Raw genomic sequence first — 17,670 nt, forward strand, 5'->3', positions numbered from 1 at the left:
CTTCTTCAGAGCCACAACTTGCAGGGGCGCAAAGTCCCTACTTGCACAGGTGGAGGATGGGTTAGGAAGGGCTGCACATTTGTTGGGGCAAATTATTAATTTTTTGTTATTATTTAAGAATTATTAATGAGCTCTGCTGGAGCTGATGGGAGCCTCAGCTCCCACCTTGCTCAGAGCCTGGGTGAGCCATGGGCTCTCATGGTGATCTGGGCTGGGTTAAGGAATAGAGAGAGAGTGAGTAGCTGGTGCTTTCTGCTAAAGAAAAGGAGCAAAACCAGTGTGTAGGACATGCACTGGGATAAATGCAGCACCAGAGCAGCAAAAAAATACTCTTTGTAACTGAGCTGAGAGAATTACCTCCACACAGCCCTGAGGGGGACCTTCCTGCACACAAACAGGTAAAATGTTACGCAGCTACCAGGGGGACTCTGTCTACAGCTCCAGCAGAGCTGGGTGTTATCCTTGGGGAAGGGAGAGAGGGAGGGATAAATGGCAGCCTGGACTGCAGGTAGGATGTGCTTGGAGATCACTGCTGCTCACTCTTGCTCTGGGGTCTGTTATTAGAGAATGACAAGAGTCCAAATTAAAATGCAGAGGTTTTCAGTACACAGGAAAATTGAATGAAGGCACCTAAGTCTTCCCAAAAAATTTGTGACTATGTAGCACTTCCTGAAGTTGACAGAGAAATGCATTTATGGTAAATTAATGAATCCAGCAGCCCTGGCCACAATTGGCATTTTCAAGACTGTTGATTTAAAGCCTCAAAATGTGCCTCAGATTCAGGCCTATTGATAGGGCTACAGTTTGCCCAGGTATGCAAGAAGCTGCAGATTTTCCTGCTCCTGCAAGGCAGACCTGAAGCTGCTGCAGGCTGGGACTGAGCCCTGAAACCAGGGAATAACCTCCCTGCCCTGCTGGTTTGTGGCTCCAGAAGGCAGCAGTGTGTGCAGAGCCCCCAGGCTGTGCACAGTGATGGCTGAGAGGGTAAAGCATGGCAGAAATGGCAAAACCCATTTCCTCCTTCCTTCCTGTGCATGCTCAGGGCTGTCTGGCTTCGGGGTGCATGGCAGTAGGATTGTTGTGTGTACGAGCACGTGCTTGTCCATGTCACAACAGCCAGAGGTGTGGGTCTGTGCTCAGGGTCTGTGCTCAGGGTGTGTGCTCAGGGTGTGTGCTCAGTGTTTGTGCTCAGTGTTTGTGCTCAGGGTGTGTGCTCAGGGTCTGTGCTCAGGGTCTGTGCTCAGGGTCTGTGCTCAGGGTCTGTGCTCAGGGTCTGTGCTCAGGGTGTGTGCTCAGGTCTGTGCTCAGTGTTTGTGCTCAGTGTTTGTGCTCAGGGTGTGTGCTCAGGGTCTGTGCTCAGGGTCTGTGCTCAGGGTTTGTGCTCAGGTCTGTGCTCAGGGTTTGTGCTCAGGGTTTGTGCTCAGTGCTTGTGCTCAGGGTCTGTGCTCAGGGTCTGTGCTCAGTGTTTGTGCTCAGTGTTTGTGCTCAGGGTCTGTGCTCAGTGTTTGTGCTCAGGGTCTGTACTCAGGGTCTGTGCTCAGTGTTTGTGCTCAGGGTCTGTACTCAGGGTCTGTGCTCAGTGTTTGTGCTCAGTGTTTGTGCTCAGTGTTTGTGCTCAGGGTCTGTGCTCAGTGCTTGTGCTCAGGGTCTGTGCTCAGGGTCTGTGCTCAGGGTCTGTGCTCACGGTCTGTGCTCAGTGTTTGTGCTCAGTGTTTGTGCTCAGGGTCTGTGCTCAGTGTTTGTGCTCAGGGTCTGTACTCAGGGTCTGTGCTCAGTGTTTGTGCTCAGGGTCTGTACTCAGGGTCTGTGCTCAGTGTTTGTGCTCAGTGTTTGTGCTCAGTGTTTGTGCTCAGGTCTGTGCTCAGGGTCTGTACTCAGGGTTTGTGCTCAGTGTTTGTGCTCAGTGTTTGTGCTCAGGTCTGTGCTCAGGGTCTGTACTCAGGGTTTGTGCTCAGGGTCTGTGCTCAGGGTTTGCTCAGGTTTGTGCTCAGGGTTTGTGCTCAGGCTTTATGCTCAGGGTCTGTGCTCAGGGTCTGTGCTCAGGGTTTGTGCTCAGGGTTTGTGCTCAGGGTTTGTGCTCAGTGTTTGTGCTCAGGTTTCTGCTCAGGTTTGTGCTCAGTGTTTGTGCTCAGGTTTCTGCTCAGGTTTGTGCTCAGTGTTTGTGCTCAGTGTCTGTTGTCAGGCTTTATGCTCAGGGTCTGTGCTCAGTGTTTATGCTCAGTGTTTATGCTCAGGGTCTGTGCTCAGTGTTTGTGCTCAGGGTCTGTGCTCAGGCTTTATGCTCAGGGTTTGCTCAGGGTCTGTGCTCAGGCTTTATGCTCAGGGTCTGTGCTCAGTGTTTATGCTCAGATCTGTGCTCAGGATCTGTGTTCAGTGTTTGTGCTCAGTGTTTGTGCTCAGGATCTGTGCTTAGTGTTTGTGCTCAGTGTTTATGCTCAGGATCTGTGCTCAGGATCTGTGCTCAGTGTTTGTGCTCATTGTTTCTTCTCTCTCTCTCTCCAGTCGAAGACCGCCCCCTTCACCTACTCGGCCCACTGTAATCCGTCCGTTAGACTCCTCCCTGTTAGACTAAAAGGAGTTTCTGGCATGTCACTCGTTGTTAACCAAATATGTGGAAACAAATTGCTTGGTAACTGTCACAATAACCAGTGTATAGTCGCATGTATGGACATCTCTAGGCAAGTAACCAATTTTACTGATTTTCTCTGTCCATTCTGCATTGTTTATGAGGTCTTCAATGTTTGGGGAAGGTCTGTGCTGCCTTGACTTTTCCTTCTGCAATAACTGATGTTATCTAACTTACTGACACATATCTCCACCCAGACAACTGTGCTCACAGTCCTCCACAGCAGCTGGAGGGCTTGACTCTGTGTGTCTTTGTGCATGTGTTGATTTATCTGCTGCTTTTCTTCTCCCGTACCTGAAAGGAATCTTGCTTTTATTTATACCTTCTAGGTTTTCTATTTTCTCTTGTAATGGCTAAACTGGGCAAAGAAAAGCCATGTGCTTTCTTACCAAGCTCTTCTGAAGGTCCCACACTTGCAGGTCTCTCTTGTAAGAGGCTTGCTTCTCCTGTAAACTGTCCTTATCCAAATTTTAGTTTTAAGGAATGTTGTTAAACAAGCAGGGTGTGCATGGGACAAGGCACGTTTTGCTGTATGCCCCTCGTGGCAGCTGCCATGCCAGGTGGGTTGGGTTGGTGAGGAGCAGGCTGGGGTGCCCCAGCTCACAGGGAGCTGTCCCACCCCACAGCCAGGAGGGGACAGGGTGGTTGGGAGGGCTGGGGTGACACAGCAGCTCCCTCTGTCCCTGCTCCCACTGTGCTCCTGTCAAGCACTGCAGGGGAGTGAGTGCATGGAGATGGGCTGTGTGCAGGACCCAGGGAACTGAGCACTGCTTTTGGTCCCTTTGTGACCCAGAAGGACACAGAGACACACACACACATGCACGGCTGGGCTGGGTCCCCCTCCTGTGCCCACCGTGGGAGCTCCAGCCTGGACTGGCAGCTGAGCTTCCCAAGGCTTTGGATGTGGGACATTTGTGATATTTTCACATGCCAGTCAATAAAGTTTCCCTGTGTCCCCTGTGTAAAGATTTTCTTTTTGCATTACATGGTCCTTGCACACACCTTGGTTTACTGTTGCTTTATCCAGCTAAGTTCTGGGAAGTGCTCAGCTGTGCATCCTGGATTATTTTAGCAGCTGCTCACTTGCAGAGGTGCCCTCTGCCTCTTGTTTTGCACGTTATAAATTAATGCATTATAAAAACCTTTTGTCTTAACTGCATTACTTCACTTTAAACACTTAGGGTCAGCGTCACCCTTAAAGCTTAGAACTTACTGAGTTAACAGAATGAAACTAGAGAGGAATTTGGCCTTGTTCCTTTAGAAAATATGAATTGCTGCTATTAAAATTATGCTTACAGATCCCTTGGCAAAGCAATTGGTGGTTTCAAAGGCCCCCAGTACAATCAGTCTAATAAATGTATTTATTGAGACTGCTTGTAGGGCTCCAGTATGCTGTAGCCCCATGGTTAGGAAGAATCCAATCCAAGAGCCACAACAAACGGGGATTTACTCTGTTAATTCCCAGGCTGCTGATTAGCTGTGCTCACCAGTGCAGCAAATCATGTTCCAGCCTGCAGAGGAGAGACGAGCTTGGGACAGCATCATGATTTGTGTATTAGTTTAACTTCCATTTCCTGCCAACCCCATACTGGTGCCACACTCCTAGGGAGTCTGGAGGTCACACGTGGGGCACGGTGGAGATGGAGTTTGTCAAGCCCTGGCATCCTGGTGATCTCAGCAGATGCTGCTGTTTGTTTGGGGAACAGGTCCACATCTCCAGTGCCAATGCACAGAATCAGCTTTCAAGGTTGAAAACACAACCACCCACAGTCATACTAATTTTTACTACAAAAAAAAGAAAACATATTTTGATGATTCTTGTCTTCTACACAGCTTTCCACTGCTCAGTGCTCTCTGCTGTAAGCTGTGCTGCATCTGTTGGATACATTTTTGTGAATTGCCACAGTAGCCCATGTTGTTGCCTTGCCAGCACTCCTGTATTTCCAAACAGTTTAACAGAACTCTGCTACTGACTGGCAGCTGCCTGCTGGTGGGAAGCCAGGTTAAATGCCTGAGCCACAGAGGTCACTGATATCACTTCTGATATCAGAATATCAAACTCTGATACTCACATGGTGGTAGAAGACCAGGATGGATGGGTCTTTCAGCAGCCTGGTCTAGTGGAAGGTGTGTCTGCCCATGGCACCATCCATGAGCAGGGACCAACCCAAGCCACTCCAGGACACTGCAAGGCCACGGTCTGGGTTTGTCCCACCACAGCCCAGGGACTCAGCTTAGCTGTCCTTTGATGACCATGACCCCCAGGAGGGGATTCAGGCCAGTGTGGCTGCAGGGGACACAAGGCAATGCTGGTAATTCAGGAGCCTCAATTACATGGTACAGCTCCTGGCCTAAAATTGTGCTTTTAGATGCTCCCTACTTGAAACTCCCTGATTTACTTTAATGACTCTTTCTGCCAAGCATAAGGAAAGAGGTGGCACAACTGAGCACTGGCCTTTTCTCTGCCCCCAAGGAACTGTTTGTCAGCAGTACTCCTGAATTGTAAATAAAGCTCTCAAGGGTGGATTTACCTGACAGAGGAGGAGAAGGCAGTGAGGCATCAGCACCATCTGGTCCTGTGCTTGATGCTGAGGGTGCAGGACACAGCTGCACAGCCCTCCTTCCTCTGCATCCTCATTGAGATCTCCTCTAAATCTGGCCCTGGGCCCTAAATGCAACACTTTTAGGTGTGCAGGTTAATAAAAAACCATAAGCACAAATCCAGGGGTTGATGATTTCACCTCTTCTTGCGTATGTGCTTGTGAGAATAAACCACAGAAACTTGTTTCTAGGAAAACCACTTGAATGCTTCCCAAGAAATTGCCACATCCAGTTGAGTAAGTTCTGTCCTGCAGCCTTGGCCCACTTCCTTCTGCTCTGGAGTGCCTGGAATGGGTTTGTTTGTCCCACTTGCTCCTGATGCTGGCTGTCCCATCCGTCCTGTCCTTTGTTCTTGGAGGAGCAGCCTTGGCAGCAACTGACTCCATGCCCAAAGGAAAGCAGGACAAGCTCCCTGTGGGTGTGCCAGAGGGACTGGGCACCTCTGCAGAGCACTCAGGTGGGATGAGCCAGGCCTGAGCTCTGTGTCTGCGGGGCACAGCTTGCTCTGCCCCCTCTGCTTCCCTCTGGCACAGCTCTGCTTGCCAGGGCACAGTGGAGCAATAATGAAGCAGCACCAGAGTTTCTGCTCTTAGGTGAGGTGCACAAAGATCTGGGTGGTGTAGTTGCTAAGTTTCAGGAGGGTGCTCATCTAATAGTGCATTTAGGCTGAGCCTGGATCTCTGCCCAGGGAACATTTCCACCTCACCCCACTGTGGCTGACCAAAAGAGCTTGTGTGTGCTGTGAACAGCTCTGGGCCTGGGATCTCAAGGGATCTTGTGCTAGGGTTAAAAAGATTGTATGTTCAACAAAAAGGCTTATGTACATAGTTAACGTGTGTTTATTTTATTGCTGATCTTGTTGCACTTTCTGAGTAAGTCTCCTAAAAGTAGATTATTTATTATATTAAAGAAGATACATTATAGGTCATGGCATTTCGTGTTCAAGTATAACACAGAAAATATTATCCTCCCTGTTCCAGAGAGCTCCACTAACCATGATGTGTACAGCATATTGACATTCCTGACTAGTTCTGTCCTTCTGTCTTAAAATAGCCCAAGCCTGCCGACCCGAGAGCAGCCCTGCTTTGTCGCTGTGCCAGCAGGGAGCCTCCCGGTGCCCTCCTGGCACAGCTGCTCCTGCCGTGGCCCTGCCCGCTGCCAGGCCGCTGCAGAGCAGCTCCCCCTGTAAATGAATGTCACTCTGCCTGTCTTTCCTCTCGCTTTGTCTGCAGGCGAGCTGATGCCGACGGCTCCTCCTCCCGTCCCGACAGCCCTCCACTCTTGCTTGATCTATGATTTGTCCCGCCTTGCCGGCCGGTTGCTTTACTGCTGTCTCTTTACTTTTCCAGGACAGGCTAAACCATGACTTCTTTTTTGTAAGAAGCAAACGCTTAATTTCTTTCTGATTTTTTTTTTTTTTTTTTTTTTTTTTTTTTTTGCTCTGTATGTTAATGCCCTACTTGATGTGAGCCAAAACATCTGCCTTTGGTTTCGTAATCTGTAAATGGTTCCTGGTGTTGACCTTTGAGCACAGCGAGTGGATTCCCGAAACCATGGTCATCACTGAGCATCACATACACCTGCTGTAAAAATGTTCTGCTGCATTTCTGAACCTGAAATAAACTCTCATTCTCGATGGGCTTTTATTATTTACTTTCTGCATGTGTTTGAGTGGTGTCTTCTGTCTCTTGCACCACCATCTCAGCATTCCACAGTGCCTCGGTGGGGACTGCAGGGAGGATTTATTGGAGGTGCTGCTGTGCTGGGATCACTGGAGATGTCATTAAAGGGGAGGGGATTCCCTTGGGAAGCCTTCAGCCTGCTCCCCTGCAAGGGCCTTGGAGTGCTGCAGAGATGCTGTGCTGGGAAATGGATGAATGTCTTACAAGCAGTACCTGGGGTTCACTGCATTGCTGGGGAAAGCACCTTCAGAGAGTTTCAGAGCTGAGCAGAAGACCACGCTCAGTCCTCCAGAGCAGGAGCTGGACTTAAAATATGCCTGAAAGGGATTTGCCCCTAAAGATTGTGTACAAATGTGCAGATGTCCTGATCACTCAGTTCCTCCTGCAGATCAGGACGGGCCGAGTGTCTGCAGTCAGTGCTTGGAGATGGTCTGGAGGGCACAAAGAGCACAGCAGCTTCCTCTGGGAACCCCACAGTGGGGGTTTGGGAAAGAAGGGAGCAAAAGGTGGGATGAGCACAGCAGGAACATGCCTGCTGTTTCCTGTAATATTTGGAGATTTCTTTATTGGTCATTAATGCGGCTGAGGCAGTTTGTGCCCTCCCTCTGAGGGAACAGCAGTGTCCCACGTGTCCCCTCTGGCTGGAGCCCCTCAGGTCCCCCTGGTGAGCCTGGAGCCAGGAATGTTGGTCAGGGCAGCTCAGTGCCCCGTGCTGGGTACCAGGGGAGTTCAGTGCTCAGTGCTGGGTGCCAGGGGAGTTCAGTGCCCTGTGCTGGGTACCAGAGCAGCTCAGTGCTCAGTGCTGGGTACCAGGGCAGCTCAGTGCTGGGTGCCAGGGGAGTTCAGTGCCCTGTGCTGGGTACCAGGGCAGCTCAGTGCTGGGTACCAGGGCAGCTCAGTGCCCTGTGCTGGGTGCCAGGGGAGCTCAGTGCTGGGTACCAGGGCAGCTCAGTGCCCTGTGCTGGGTGCCAGGGGAGCTCAGTGCTGGGTGCCAGGGGGGCTCAGTGCTGGGTACTAGGGCAGCTCAGTGCCCTGTGCTGGGTGCCAGGGCAGCTCAGTGCCCTGTGCTGGGTGCCAGGGGAGCTCAGTGCTGGGTGCCAGGGGGGCTCAGTGCCCTGTGCCAGGTACCAGAGCAGCTCAGTGCCCTGTGCCAGGTACCAGGGCAGCTCAGTGCTCAGTGCTGGGTGCCAGGGGCAGCAGCTGCTCTGTGCCCTCACTGCCCCAGGGCTCTCCAGCCTTGTCCTGTCCTCTCCCAGCAATGTCCCCTCCTGTCACCCCAGGGCCATCCTGTCTGATCATTCCTCATTTCATCAGAGCCTCACAGAAGTTCTACTCAAGAGCAGTGTTTGAAGCAGATAATGGTGAGGATTTTAAGGCTGCCAGGAGAAAAGCCCTTGCAGAGGGTAGAATTTGCTGCAAGAAAATGAGAGAGGCTGTGAGCAGTGACCTCCACACCTGGGATGGGATTGTTCTGCTGCTCTGGCACTGGCAGGTCAGAAGGGAGGGGTGAGGATGAAAGCCAGGCTGTGCTGAGAGCCAGCTGATTCTAATCTTGCTCTTGCTCTTTTCCTTAATATGCATGTTCTGTGCCTTTTTCTCTTACCCCATTTTATTAAGATAATTTTGTGTATGAGTCATTTTATTGTATCTTGGCCTTTTGTTTTCAATCTCCCCCTCTCCCTGTGATTTTGGGGTTATTTTTTGGTTTTTTCCTAGGCGACCTCCACCAGCTCTTCCAGGAAGATCATCCTAACACACACATTTCTTTTGTGTTACATGCAGTGTCTTTTTTATTTTTTTTTTTAATCCAAAATTACCTTTAATTTGCACTAGCCTATTTGTAAATGAAAGATTTTATTTTCAGATGTCAATGATAAGCCTGGATGTAAAGAAAATAAAATTCTGACTACAAAAGGAGTGTGTCCTGTGTTTCTATTGAAGAGTTTACTCCCTCTTCTCACACAGAGACATTCTTACCCTGTGGGAGAAATTACCTGGGCTCTGTGGAGCCTCCCACCTTCCAAGGCTGTGCAGGGAGGGAGGGATGGACATTCTGCTGGAGTTGCAGCTCTTCTGAATGCATTCAGCACCAGGATTGCTCCATACAAATGGCTTTGGCTTAGCATGAGCAGGAAGAAGAGCCAGCAGAGCTCCAAACATGTCCAGTGCAGCAGCAGCAGCAGCACCTGGCTGAGCGGAAACTCGAAGGAGAAGATTGCAGCAGTCTCCAGACAGGCCCTAGACTGATTAATCTGCACAATTATAAATAAATTGCAGCTGTTCTGACCATTTTCTTCAAGCTAAGCCTCTGAATTCCTTGCAAGCCGACCTCACTGGAGCATCTGAGCTCAGCTGGAAGGAGCTACCTCTGGGATTCCAAATGTGTCCGTCCCTGTGGGAAGGAGAAAATCTGGGATTTAGGTGACGTGCTTGTTTTGGGTTCCAGAGAAGTCTGAGAAGGGGGGAACTGATGGGTTTAAGTGGCTGTTTTCCCTCAGCATGGGATCACTCTGTGTGTGCAGAAGGTGACAGCCAGCCTCAGCTTGTTTTCCAGCCTGCTCTGACGCACCTTTGCTGAATTTGGGCAGTTCCTCTTGTTGCAGCTGATTGAGGTCCTGCTGACCTCCAAAATATCCAGGGAGCTGCTGAAGCACCTGCATGAGCTGGTAAACAGCAAGCACTGAGTTTGCTCAAAATATAAGCCCAGAAAAGTGTGGACTTACAGACATTTTTCCTTCTTCTCACTTAGACTTGGTCTTTTGGTAGAGTAGAACAGAGAAACAGCAACAGTGTGGTTAAAAAATGTGGGGAAACCCCAAACCCTGCTCAATACCATTGGAACTGCGTGTGCTAAACTGGGAATTGCTGGCACTGGGGCAGGTGCTTCCCAGTACCCTGAGACAGGGAGAAAGGGAGACCTAGAGCTGCAGGAAAACAACTGGAAAACATCTGGATCTGCAGTTCCAGCAAAAGAACTGTCCCAGGAATGGAGGAGCTGAGGGTGGCTGCAGCTCTCACCTGTGCTGAGGCAGAAACCCCTCAGCAGAGTTCAGGAATTGTGCATTGCAGAAACAACAGTGTTTGTACTGGGGAGCTCTTGAGGAGCTTCAGCCCATGCCTCAGGTAAAGGAGAAGGAGGGAGGATGGACTGAACTTTACAAGCTGCTTTTTCTCCAGGTTGTTAAAAAAAATCTGTTCTGTGCTGAGGGAAGCTCTCCTTGCAGTCCCTCATGGTACCAACAGCAGATTAAAGGTGGATGATATTTTATCTCAATGGCCTGGCCACAGCACCCAGCCAGGAGCTGCTGCTGGGCTCCCAGCTGCTGCTGGAAGGCACAAACTGGTTTCTTGGGGCATTTTATGGTGGGAAATCCTCCACACAAATCTTTACCTTCTTAAGAAATATTGTTGAAAACAGGACTCCAGATTCCACGGGTTTATGGCAGCCAGTTCTAAAATCTCTTTAGTAGAAATGCACAGGAGCTGGGAAACCCTGGCACAGTGGAAACAGGCACAGTGAGCTGGGAAACCCTGGCACGTTCTTCGACGTGGGCTCCCAGGGTGGCTCTCTGAAGAAGCTGTTTCACCTCACTGTGCTGTCTGCAGCTGCCCTGGTGCTGTGGCAGGGGCAGGAGGACAAGGGTGACATTACAGGGCAGTGGGTGGGTTAGGACCAAAATCCTGGTTTGGTTTCCTGATCAAAGAGCCCAGCTTTGTTCTTCACAGGCTTCCCAGCCCCCCTGAGAGCACGGTGTGGGTGGCTGCCCTGGCCTTTCCCTGCAGCAAAGCTGGAGATGGATGCATGGAGGTCCCAGCTGACACGTGTCAGCAGCTCCCCCAGAAGCAAGGCTGATCCCCAGCCACTTCACAGCCACTCACACTTGGCCAGCTTCAAATCAAAAGAAAACGCCCCATAGAAGGACTGATCTCAGTGGAGTGAACCTTTAGGGAAAGAAACTTGGAATGCAAAAGAACATTTAACCCCTCAGGGTTGGTTGATGAAGTGTTTGTGGCATCAACAGCCAGGAGCCACTTCTTGGGTCTCAGGGGGGCTTTGCTCAGGGAGAAAATGCCCAAAGGGCATCCAGCTTTACGGGTCAGTGTAGAGTCATGGCCAAACCCTGCTCTGCAGAGGATGTTCTGACCTCAGGCATGCAGACATACCAATAATGGCCGTTTACACAGCAGCTTAAATAGCAGCAGCCCTGCAGAGCACGTGTCCTCAGGAGAAGGTCAGGGAAGTCCCAGGGAAACCCTGCCTGCCCTTTGTGTCCCCTCCTCTCCTCTCCCTGGCTCTCTTCTGCATTCCTCCTCCCTTCAGGTCCCTTTGTGCATCCAGGCTGGGGATTTGGGTTCCATTTCCCAGGGTAGGGTGGGCAAGGTGGCTCTGTGGGCAGCTGAGCCTTTCCCCAGGGGCAAGGACTGAGGCTGTTCTAATCCAATCCTAGAATTCTGTGGCTGGTTCTAAGGAGGTGAAGGGAAGGATGGGGTAGAGAAGAGAGGTCTGGGGCTGGGTGGGACACATTCTGCATCCCCTGGAGCTGGGGATAGAGCCTGCTGTGGGTCCCCAGATCTGCATAGGTTCCTGCTTGGGCTGAGGGCAAGGGGACAGCCTGTGTCCATCTCCACCACCTGAAATGTCTGAGTGGTCAATGCCTGCAGTTTTCCTAACCCACAGCTGCTTCTGACAGTGTGAATTTGGGAAAGGCGCTTTGTGGGGAAGGATTTCCCCCTGGAGGAGGGGGTGCAACAGAAACTCTGCTTTCCTGCAGCCTCTCTATGACAGCCAGGGGCCAAGCAGATGAGATTTGGCTTAGTTCTGATTTACATTCCAGCCTTGCCCCTGTTTGGGATGGCAGCATTACACTGGCATTAGCCCAGTGTCAGATGGACATCGGGGTCACCGAGCAGCTTTCTGGGAACCCCCCTGTGAAAAAAGAGCTAAAAAATGTCATGGTGACTCTGAGCATCTGGCCAGCTGTGCTCCCCGCGAGACCTGAGCACGGCCTCCAGACTCCTACGGGTTTTAATTAAAAGCGAAATGAGATGTGGTCGTTACCACGACGACAGCAGCAACATTTAACACTTGGCAGGAGCGGTAACAAAGCGCTGGAGGTGTTGGGGACTCCGCCGGGGCTCGCTCATTTCCGAGAAAGGAGCGCCTGAAACGCTCCGGCTCGCTGGGATGGGGGAAATCGAGCAGGAGCTGCACTCTGCTGCTTTTCCCAAAGAGAAATTCCAAAAACACCGGGGCGGGGGCAAATACAGCCCCGGGAGATGGGGCTGGGGCTGGTGTGGGCATGCCTTGGCTCCGGGGGCCGGGACGGGGATGGAGACAGGGATGGGGACAGGGCCGGGGCTGCCCATCCCGGCCCGGCCTCCAGCGGGACTCGTTTGCCAGGAGCGCCCTCTGTTGTGGTGGGAGCGCTGCCGGACAGGCGGACACCGGACAGGCGGACACCGGACAGGCGGACACCGGACAGGCGGGTGGGAGCTCCCGGGCCCTGGCATCCCCACAGCAGCTGGGTGTGTGCGCCCATGGGGGCTGTGCTGAGCTCCATCCCTGTGCCTCGGGGTCAGGCCCTGCAGCAAGGCCGGATCTGCCTCTGCAAAGGGGTTGGAGGCGAGAGGAAGGCGTGATGCCCTCTCATACCCCCTCTCCTAAGGGATTTAGGGTAACGTGGTGTCTGGCGGTGGTGGGAGGCTATTCTGGCACTCACAAGGGCCAGGGAGCAGCCGAGGAGGGCTCGGCCCCGTTCGAGCCCTCATGCTCTGTCCTGCAGCTCCAGCGACCTCAGCAGGCCCTGCCTTGCAGCCCTCCCGGGCAGTGCCCAGTGCTCTGCATGCCCTGAGGGTCCTGAGGCTGGCACTGCATGGGACACATCCCCTGTACCCCAGTGTGGGACTGACAGCGTGGGACACATCCCCTGTACCCAGTGTGGGCTGACACTGTGGGACACATCCCCTGTACCCCAGTGTGGGACTGACAGTGTGGGACACATCCCCTGTACCCCAGTGTGGGCTGACACTCTGTGGGACACATCCCCTGTACCCAGTGTGGGGCTGACACTGCATGGGACACATCCCCTGTACCCAGTGTGGGGCTGACACTCTGTGGGACACATCCCCTGTACCCAGTGTGGGCTGACACTGCATGGGACACATCCCCTGTACCCAGTGTGGGCTGACACTCTGTGGGACACATCCCCTGTACCCAGTGTGGGCTGACACTGTGGGACACATCCCCTGTACCCCAGTGTGGGACTGACAGTGTGGGACACATCCCCTGTACCCCAGTGTGGGCTGGCACTCTGTGTGACACATCCCCTGTACCCCAGTGTGGGGCTGACACTCTGTGGGACACATCCCCTGTACCCAGTGTGGGCTGACAGTGTGGGACACATCCCCTGTACCCCAGTGTGGGGCTGACACTCTGTGGGACACATCCCCTGTACCCAGTGTGGGCTGACACTGCATGGGACACATCCCCTGTACCCCAGTGTGGGGCTGACAGTGTGGGACACATCCCCTGTACCCCAGTGTGGGCTGGCACTCTGTGTGACACATCCCCTGTACCCCAGTGTGGGGCTGACACTGCATGGGACACATCCCCTGTACCCAGTGTGGGGCTGACACTCTGTGGGACACATCCCCTGTACCCAGTGTGGGGCTGACAGTGTGGGACACATCCCCTGTACCCAGTGTGGGACTGACACTGCATGGGACACATCCCCTGTACCCAGTGTGGGGCTGACACTGCATGGGACACATCCCCTGTACCCAGTGTGGGCTGACATTCTGTGGGACACATCCCCTGTACCCAGTGTGGGGCTGACAGTGTGGGACACATCCCCTGTACCCAGTGTGGGACTGACACTGCATGGGACACATCCCCTGTACCCAGTGTGGGCTGACAGTGTGGGACACATCCCCTGTACCCAGTGTGGGGCTGACACTGCATGGGACACATCCCCTGTACCCAGTGTGGGCTGACAGTGTGGGACACATCCCCTGTACCCCAGTGTGGGCTGACACTGCATGGGACACATCCCCTGTACCCAGTGTGGGACACATCCCCTGTACCCCAGTGTGGGCTGACACTCTGTGGGACACATCCCCTGTACCCCAGTGTGGGGCTGCATGGCCAGAGCCATCCCCTCCCCTGCCTGCATCCTTGCATGGCTCAGCTCCTTCCTCCACCACAGCCAGGGCTGGAAGCGGATCCTGGGGGAAACACAAGAGTGGCTGGTCCTTGTTGCCGTGTGAGACTTTATTGGCTCGGGTGTCCCCCCATAGGGCTGTCCCCCAGCCAGGACCTTGCACTGCTCATGGCTACATGAGGAACCTGGAGAGATCCTCCTTGATCTCAGCCTCGTCCCAGGGCCCGTGGATGTTGTCCTTGAGCAGCTGCAGGCGGATGAGGCAGTAGGGGCACAGGCAGGAGATGGCGAGCAGCAGGGAGGCGAAGAGCACGGCGCCCACGCTGGACACGGTGGCCAGCGCCGCCAGCGCCGCCAGCGCGAAGAGCACCGTGACGGCCACGTAGCATCGCGGCGTCCGCGCCTTCAGCTTCTTCTGCAGCATGGGCCACAGGGCGAACATCTGCATGGCGAAGGTCACCATGACGAAGGCGTGCAGGGCGCGCGGCAAGCGCGACGCCAGGCACACCGAGGCGAAGATGGCCATGTTGAGGGACAGCGTGCTGGACACGATGGCGGCGTTGGCGCCGTAGTCGAAGAAGATGAGGTGCCCCAGGAGCATGAGGGCCGACATGGCGTAGATGGTGTCCGTGCTGATGGACTCGGTGAGCGTCTTGAGCACGGGCGAGAAGCCGTAGGTGAAGGCGGCGAACACCAGCGTGCTCTTGAGGTCGGCCCAGCGCGTCCGCCCGCTCGCCCAGCGCCCGGCCCCGCCGTCTACGGCGTCGAACAGGACGTAACCGAGCAGGGAGGACACCAGCGCCGCTGCGAAAAGGCCCTGCGGGCTCAGCAGCCCCGCGTCCATGTACCACCAGGTGAGCACGAAGACGCAGACGCTGCACAGCTGCTGCACCACCGCTCCCGACTGGAACACCACGGCCTGGTACCGGTACTGCCGGGCGTGCACGTTCTTCCGCAGCTCCTCCAGGAACCGCTGGTCCACGTAGTTATCGGGGAAAGGCTGCCGCTCGTACAGCACCTTCTGCCACCGCCGCCCGGGCACCGGCTCCATGGCCCCGGCACGGCGGGGGCTCCGCGGGCCCGAGCCCGGCCCCGGTCCCGCCGCTGCCGGGGATGGCGCAAGGGACGCCGGGGCGCTCACGGCCGCCACCTGCCGGCCGGAACCGAGGGACACGGGCCGGAATCCCGGGACACGGGCCGGAGCCCCGGGCGGAATCGGCAGCCGGGGCCGGTACCGGGGCCGGGCACCGCCCCGCCTCACAGGGGTCACCTCCCCCCGGCCGCGCTCCCCGCTCCGTGTGAGCTTTAGCAGCCTCTGGGCTGGGTTCAGGACGCAGCGCAGCTCCGTGCTGGGATCTGCTCATCCCGAGGGCCGCAAGTCCCTGTCCCACTGCAGCTGCTGCCGGTGCGTGCTGGGGCCGTCTCGCTCCTGCCTGGCCCCGCAAGAGAGATGGGGTTGGAGGGATGCTCCTGCCCTGCTCCCACACCCTGGCGAGGGGCTGAATCCCTGCAGCCCCCGAGGAGGGCACAGCCGCCGATGGGATTCAGCCAGGGCCTCTCTGTGCTTGGACATCCCGGTGCGTGCCCGGCTTTGCTGCTGGCAGCGTGGCCCCAGCCCATGCTGCAGGCCCCACTCCCCGTCCCGGTCCAGCCAGGCACCTGCTTTTCTGGCCGAACCAGGCTCAGCAGGCAGCTCAGGAATGTGGGTGTGATGCTGCAGGGCGCCCTTCCCCTGCAGCTCCCGCCTGCTCACAGCTCAGCCCAAGAGAGGAGCAGGAGGAGGAGAGCAGGGCTGGAGAGGGGCAGCTCCGCAGGCACATCCATCTCCTGTGCTGCCGAAGGGACTCGGCGTGTGCAGCAAGGGGACAGAGGCACATTAAAGGAGGTTTCACAGTGTTTTCCTTACGTCTGTGTTTGCTTGTGCTCAGGTCTGAGCCTTGCCAGCCCCAGAGAGGCGCTTGCTGCTGAGGAGCTGCTTCATTTGGCCTCACCCGAGAGGCCTCACGCCGGGACAAGGCAGCCCCGAACAGGGCCTGGTTTGTGCTGTGGGAAGGGCCCTCATGGCCCCACTCTCCGGTTGTTTTCACCCAGAGCCTGGACAGGAGACTCCCCAAACAGATCCCAGCTCCTCAGACCCGTGCAGAGCAGCAGGAAACACCCACACTGCTGCTGTGCCTTTGGGGGGCCCTCAGGCTGAGCCACGCCACAGTGACACCTCCAAAGTGCCACCTCCCAGCCCCGTGTCACTGCACTTGCTGGGCAGGGCAGAAGCAGCTGCTCACCCTGGGCAGGTACCCCTGCCAAGGGGTGATTCCAGCAGGCTCCCAGCCAGGATGGAGCTGGACTGGGTTCTAGCTGCCCTCCCTGAAAGCCCCCAGCCCCAGCTTTGCACAGAGCCATGCACGTGCCTCCATGGGCACAAGGCAGCGCCCACAGGGACAGGGAGTGCTGCCAGCTCCTGGGATTGCTGGCATTGCCTCGGTGCCCAGCGCCTGGGAACTTGAGATTTTGAACGAAATGTCCTTCTCCCAAAGTCATGGAGTAAAGCTGGGGCATGCAGGAGGAAAGCTGGGAGGGCAGAGAGCCATTCCTGCTGCTCTGAGAAGTGCCACGACCACCACAGAAGAGGAATGCCACCTCCTGTGCTCGCACTGGGGGTGGTGGCAGCAGGTTTGCTGTCACCTGGCCCTGGCTCTCTGCACATCTGTGATGCTCTGGGGACCAAGAAGAGCATGGGGCTGGAGCATGAGGCTGCTTCCACATGGTCAGGTCCGTGTGGAAATCCCAGTGGAGAGAACAGAGGTGATAGGTCTGACAGTGTTCACAGGGGTGTGAGGGTGAGGGAAGAGATGAGGATCTGACTCCATGTTTCAGAAGGCTTGATTGATTATTTTATGATATATATTATATTAAAACTATACTAAAAGAATAGAAGAAAGGATTTCATCAGAAGGTGAGCTAAGAATAGAAAAAGAAAGAATGAGTAACAAAGGCTTATGGCTCAGACTCTCTGTCTGAGCCAGCTGACTGTGATTGGCCATTAATTAGAAACAACCACACGAGACCAATCACAGATTCACCTGTTGCATTCCACAGCAGCAGACAATCAATGTTTACATTTTGTTCCTGACGCCTGTCAGCTTCTCAGGAGCAAAATATCCTAAGGAAAAGAATTTTTCATACAAGATGTCTGTGACAGATGGGTACTCTGTGTGTCCTTTCAGGTCTCTGCTGTGGGGCAGCAGAGTGCCTTTGGAGGCAGGGAGAGGGGGAGGCTGGGGCTGGTCAGTGCCTCAGAGCGCTCCTGAGCCATGCTGGGTGATGCCAGCAAAGCCAAACCCTTGGCGACATCCAGCACAGCAGCTGGAGCCCCCCATGGGTGCCCACCCAGACAAGGCTCTGCACCCCTGGCAATGCCAGCCCAGGGCTGAGACCCGCAGGGCCTGGCACCCACCCGGTGCTCGGGGGACCCCAGCGACGAAGCAGCTGCCGTGCTGTGCTGGCCCTGTGTCCCCGGGAGGGGACAGCGTGTGACTGCCACGTGTGGTGGCGCCGCCCACGGTGCAAAGGACAGCTCAGCGCTGCCCAGGTGGCCCAGACT

The 17,670-nt window shown here is 54.8% G+C and overlaps 2 protein-coding genes across 4 annotated transcripts in view; one reads left to right on the forward strand and one right to left on the reverse strand.

Moving 5' to 3' along the window:
* Positions 1-6,863, forward strand: part of DNM3 (dynamin 3) — a 172,567-nt gene extending 165,704 nt beyond the window's left edge. For all 3 annotated transcript variants that reach the window (XM_063165270.1, XM_063165271.1, XM_063165272.1), the window contains one exon: positions 2,503-6,863. In XM_063165270.1, the coding sequence (XP_063021340.1) occupies positions 2,503-2,572 (70 nt within the window). In that variant the 3' untranslated portion in view covers positions 2,573-6,863. The remainder of the gene's footprint in view (positions 1-2,502) is intronic.
* A 7,295-nt stretch (positions 6,864-14,158) lies between these two features.
* PIGC (phosphatidylinositol glycan anchor biosynthesis class C) lies at positions 14,159-15,166 on the reverse strand. The gene has a single exon (XM_063165142.1). The coding sequence runs from the start codon at positions 15,118-15,120 to the stop codon at positions 14,242-14,244; it is 879 nt and encodes a 292-aa protein (XP_063021212.1). The 5' UTR covers positions 15,121-15,166; the 3' UTR covers positions 14,159-14,241.
* Between the last annotated feature and the right edge of the window lie 2,504 nt (positions 15,167-17,670).

This window comes from Melospiza melodia, chromosome 11 (genome assembly GCF_035770615.1).
Source record: "Melospiza melodia melodia isolate bMelMel2 chromosome 11, bMelMel2.pri, whole genome shotgun sequence".
NCBI classification, from domain to species: Eukaryota; Metazoa; Chordata; class Aves; order Passeriformes; family Passerellidae; genus Melospiza; species Melospiza melodia.

Bases quoted from the DNA above. Each gene is read 5' to 3' on its own strand.
- PIGC (XM_063165142.1), bottom strand. From the start codon at position 15,120: ATGGAGCCGGTGCCCGGGCGGCGGTGGCAGAAGGTGCTGTACGAGCGG.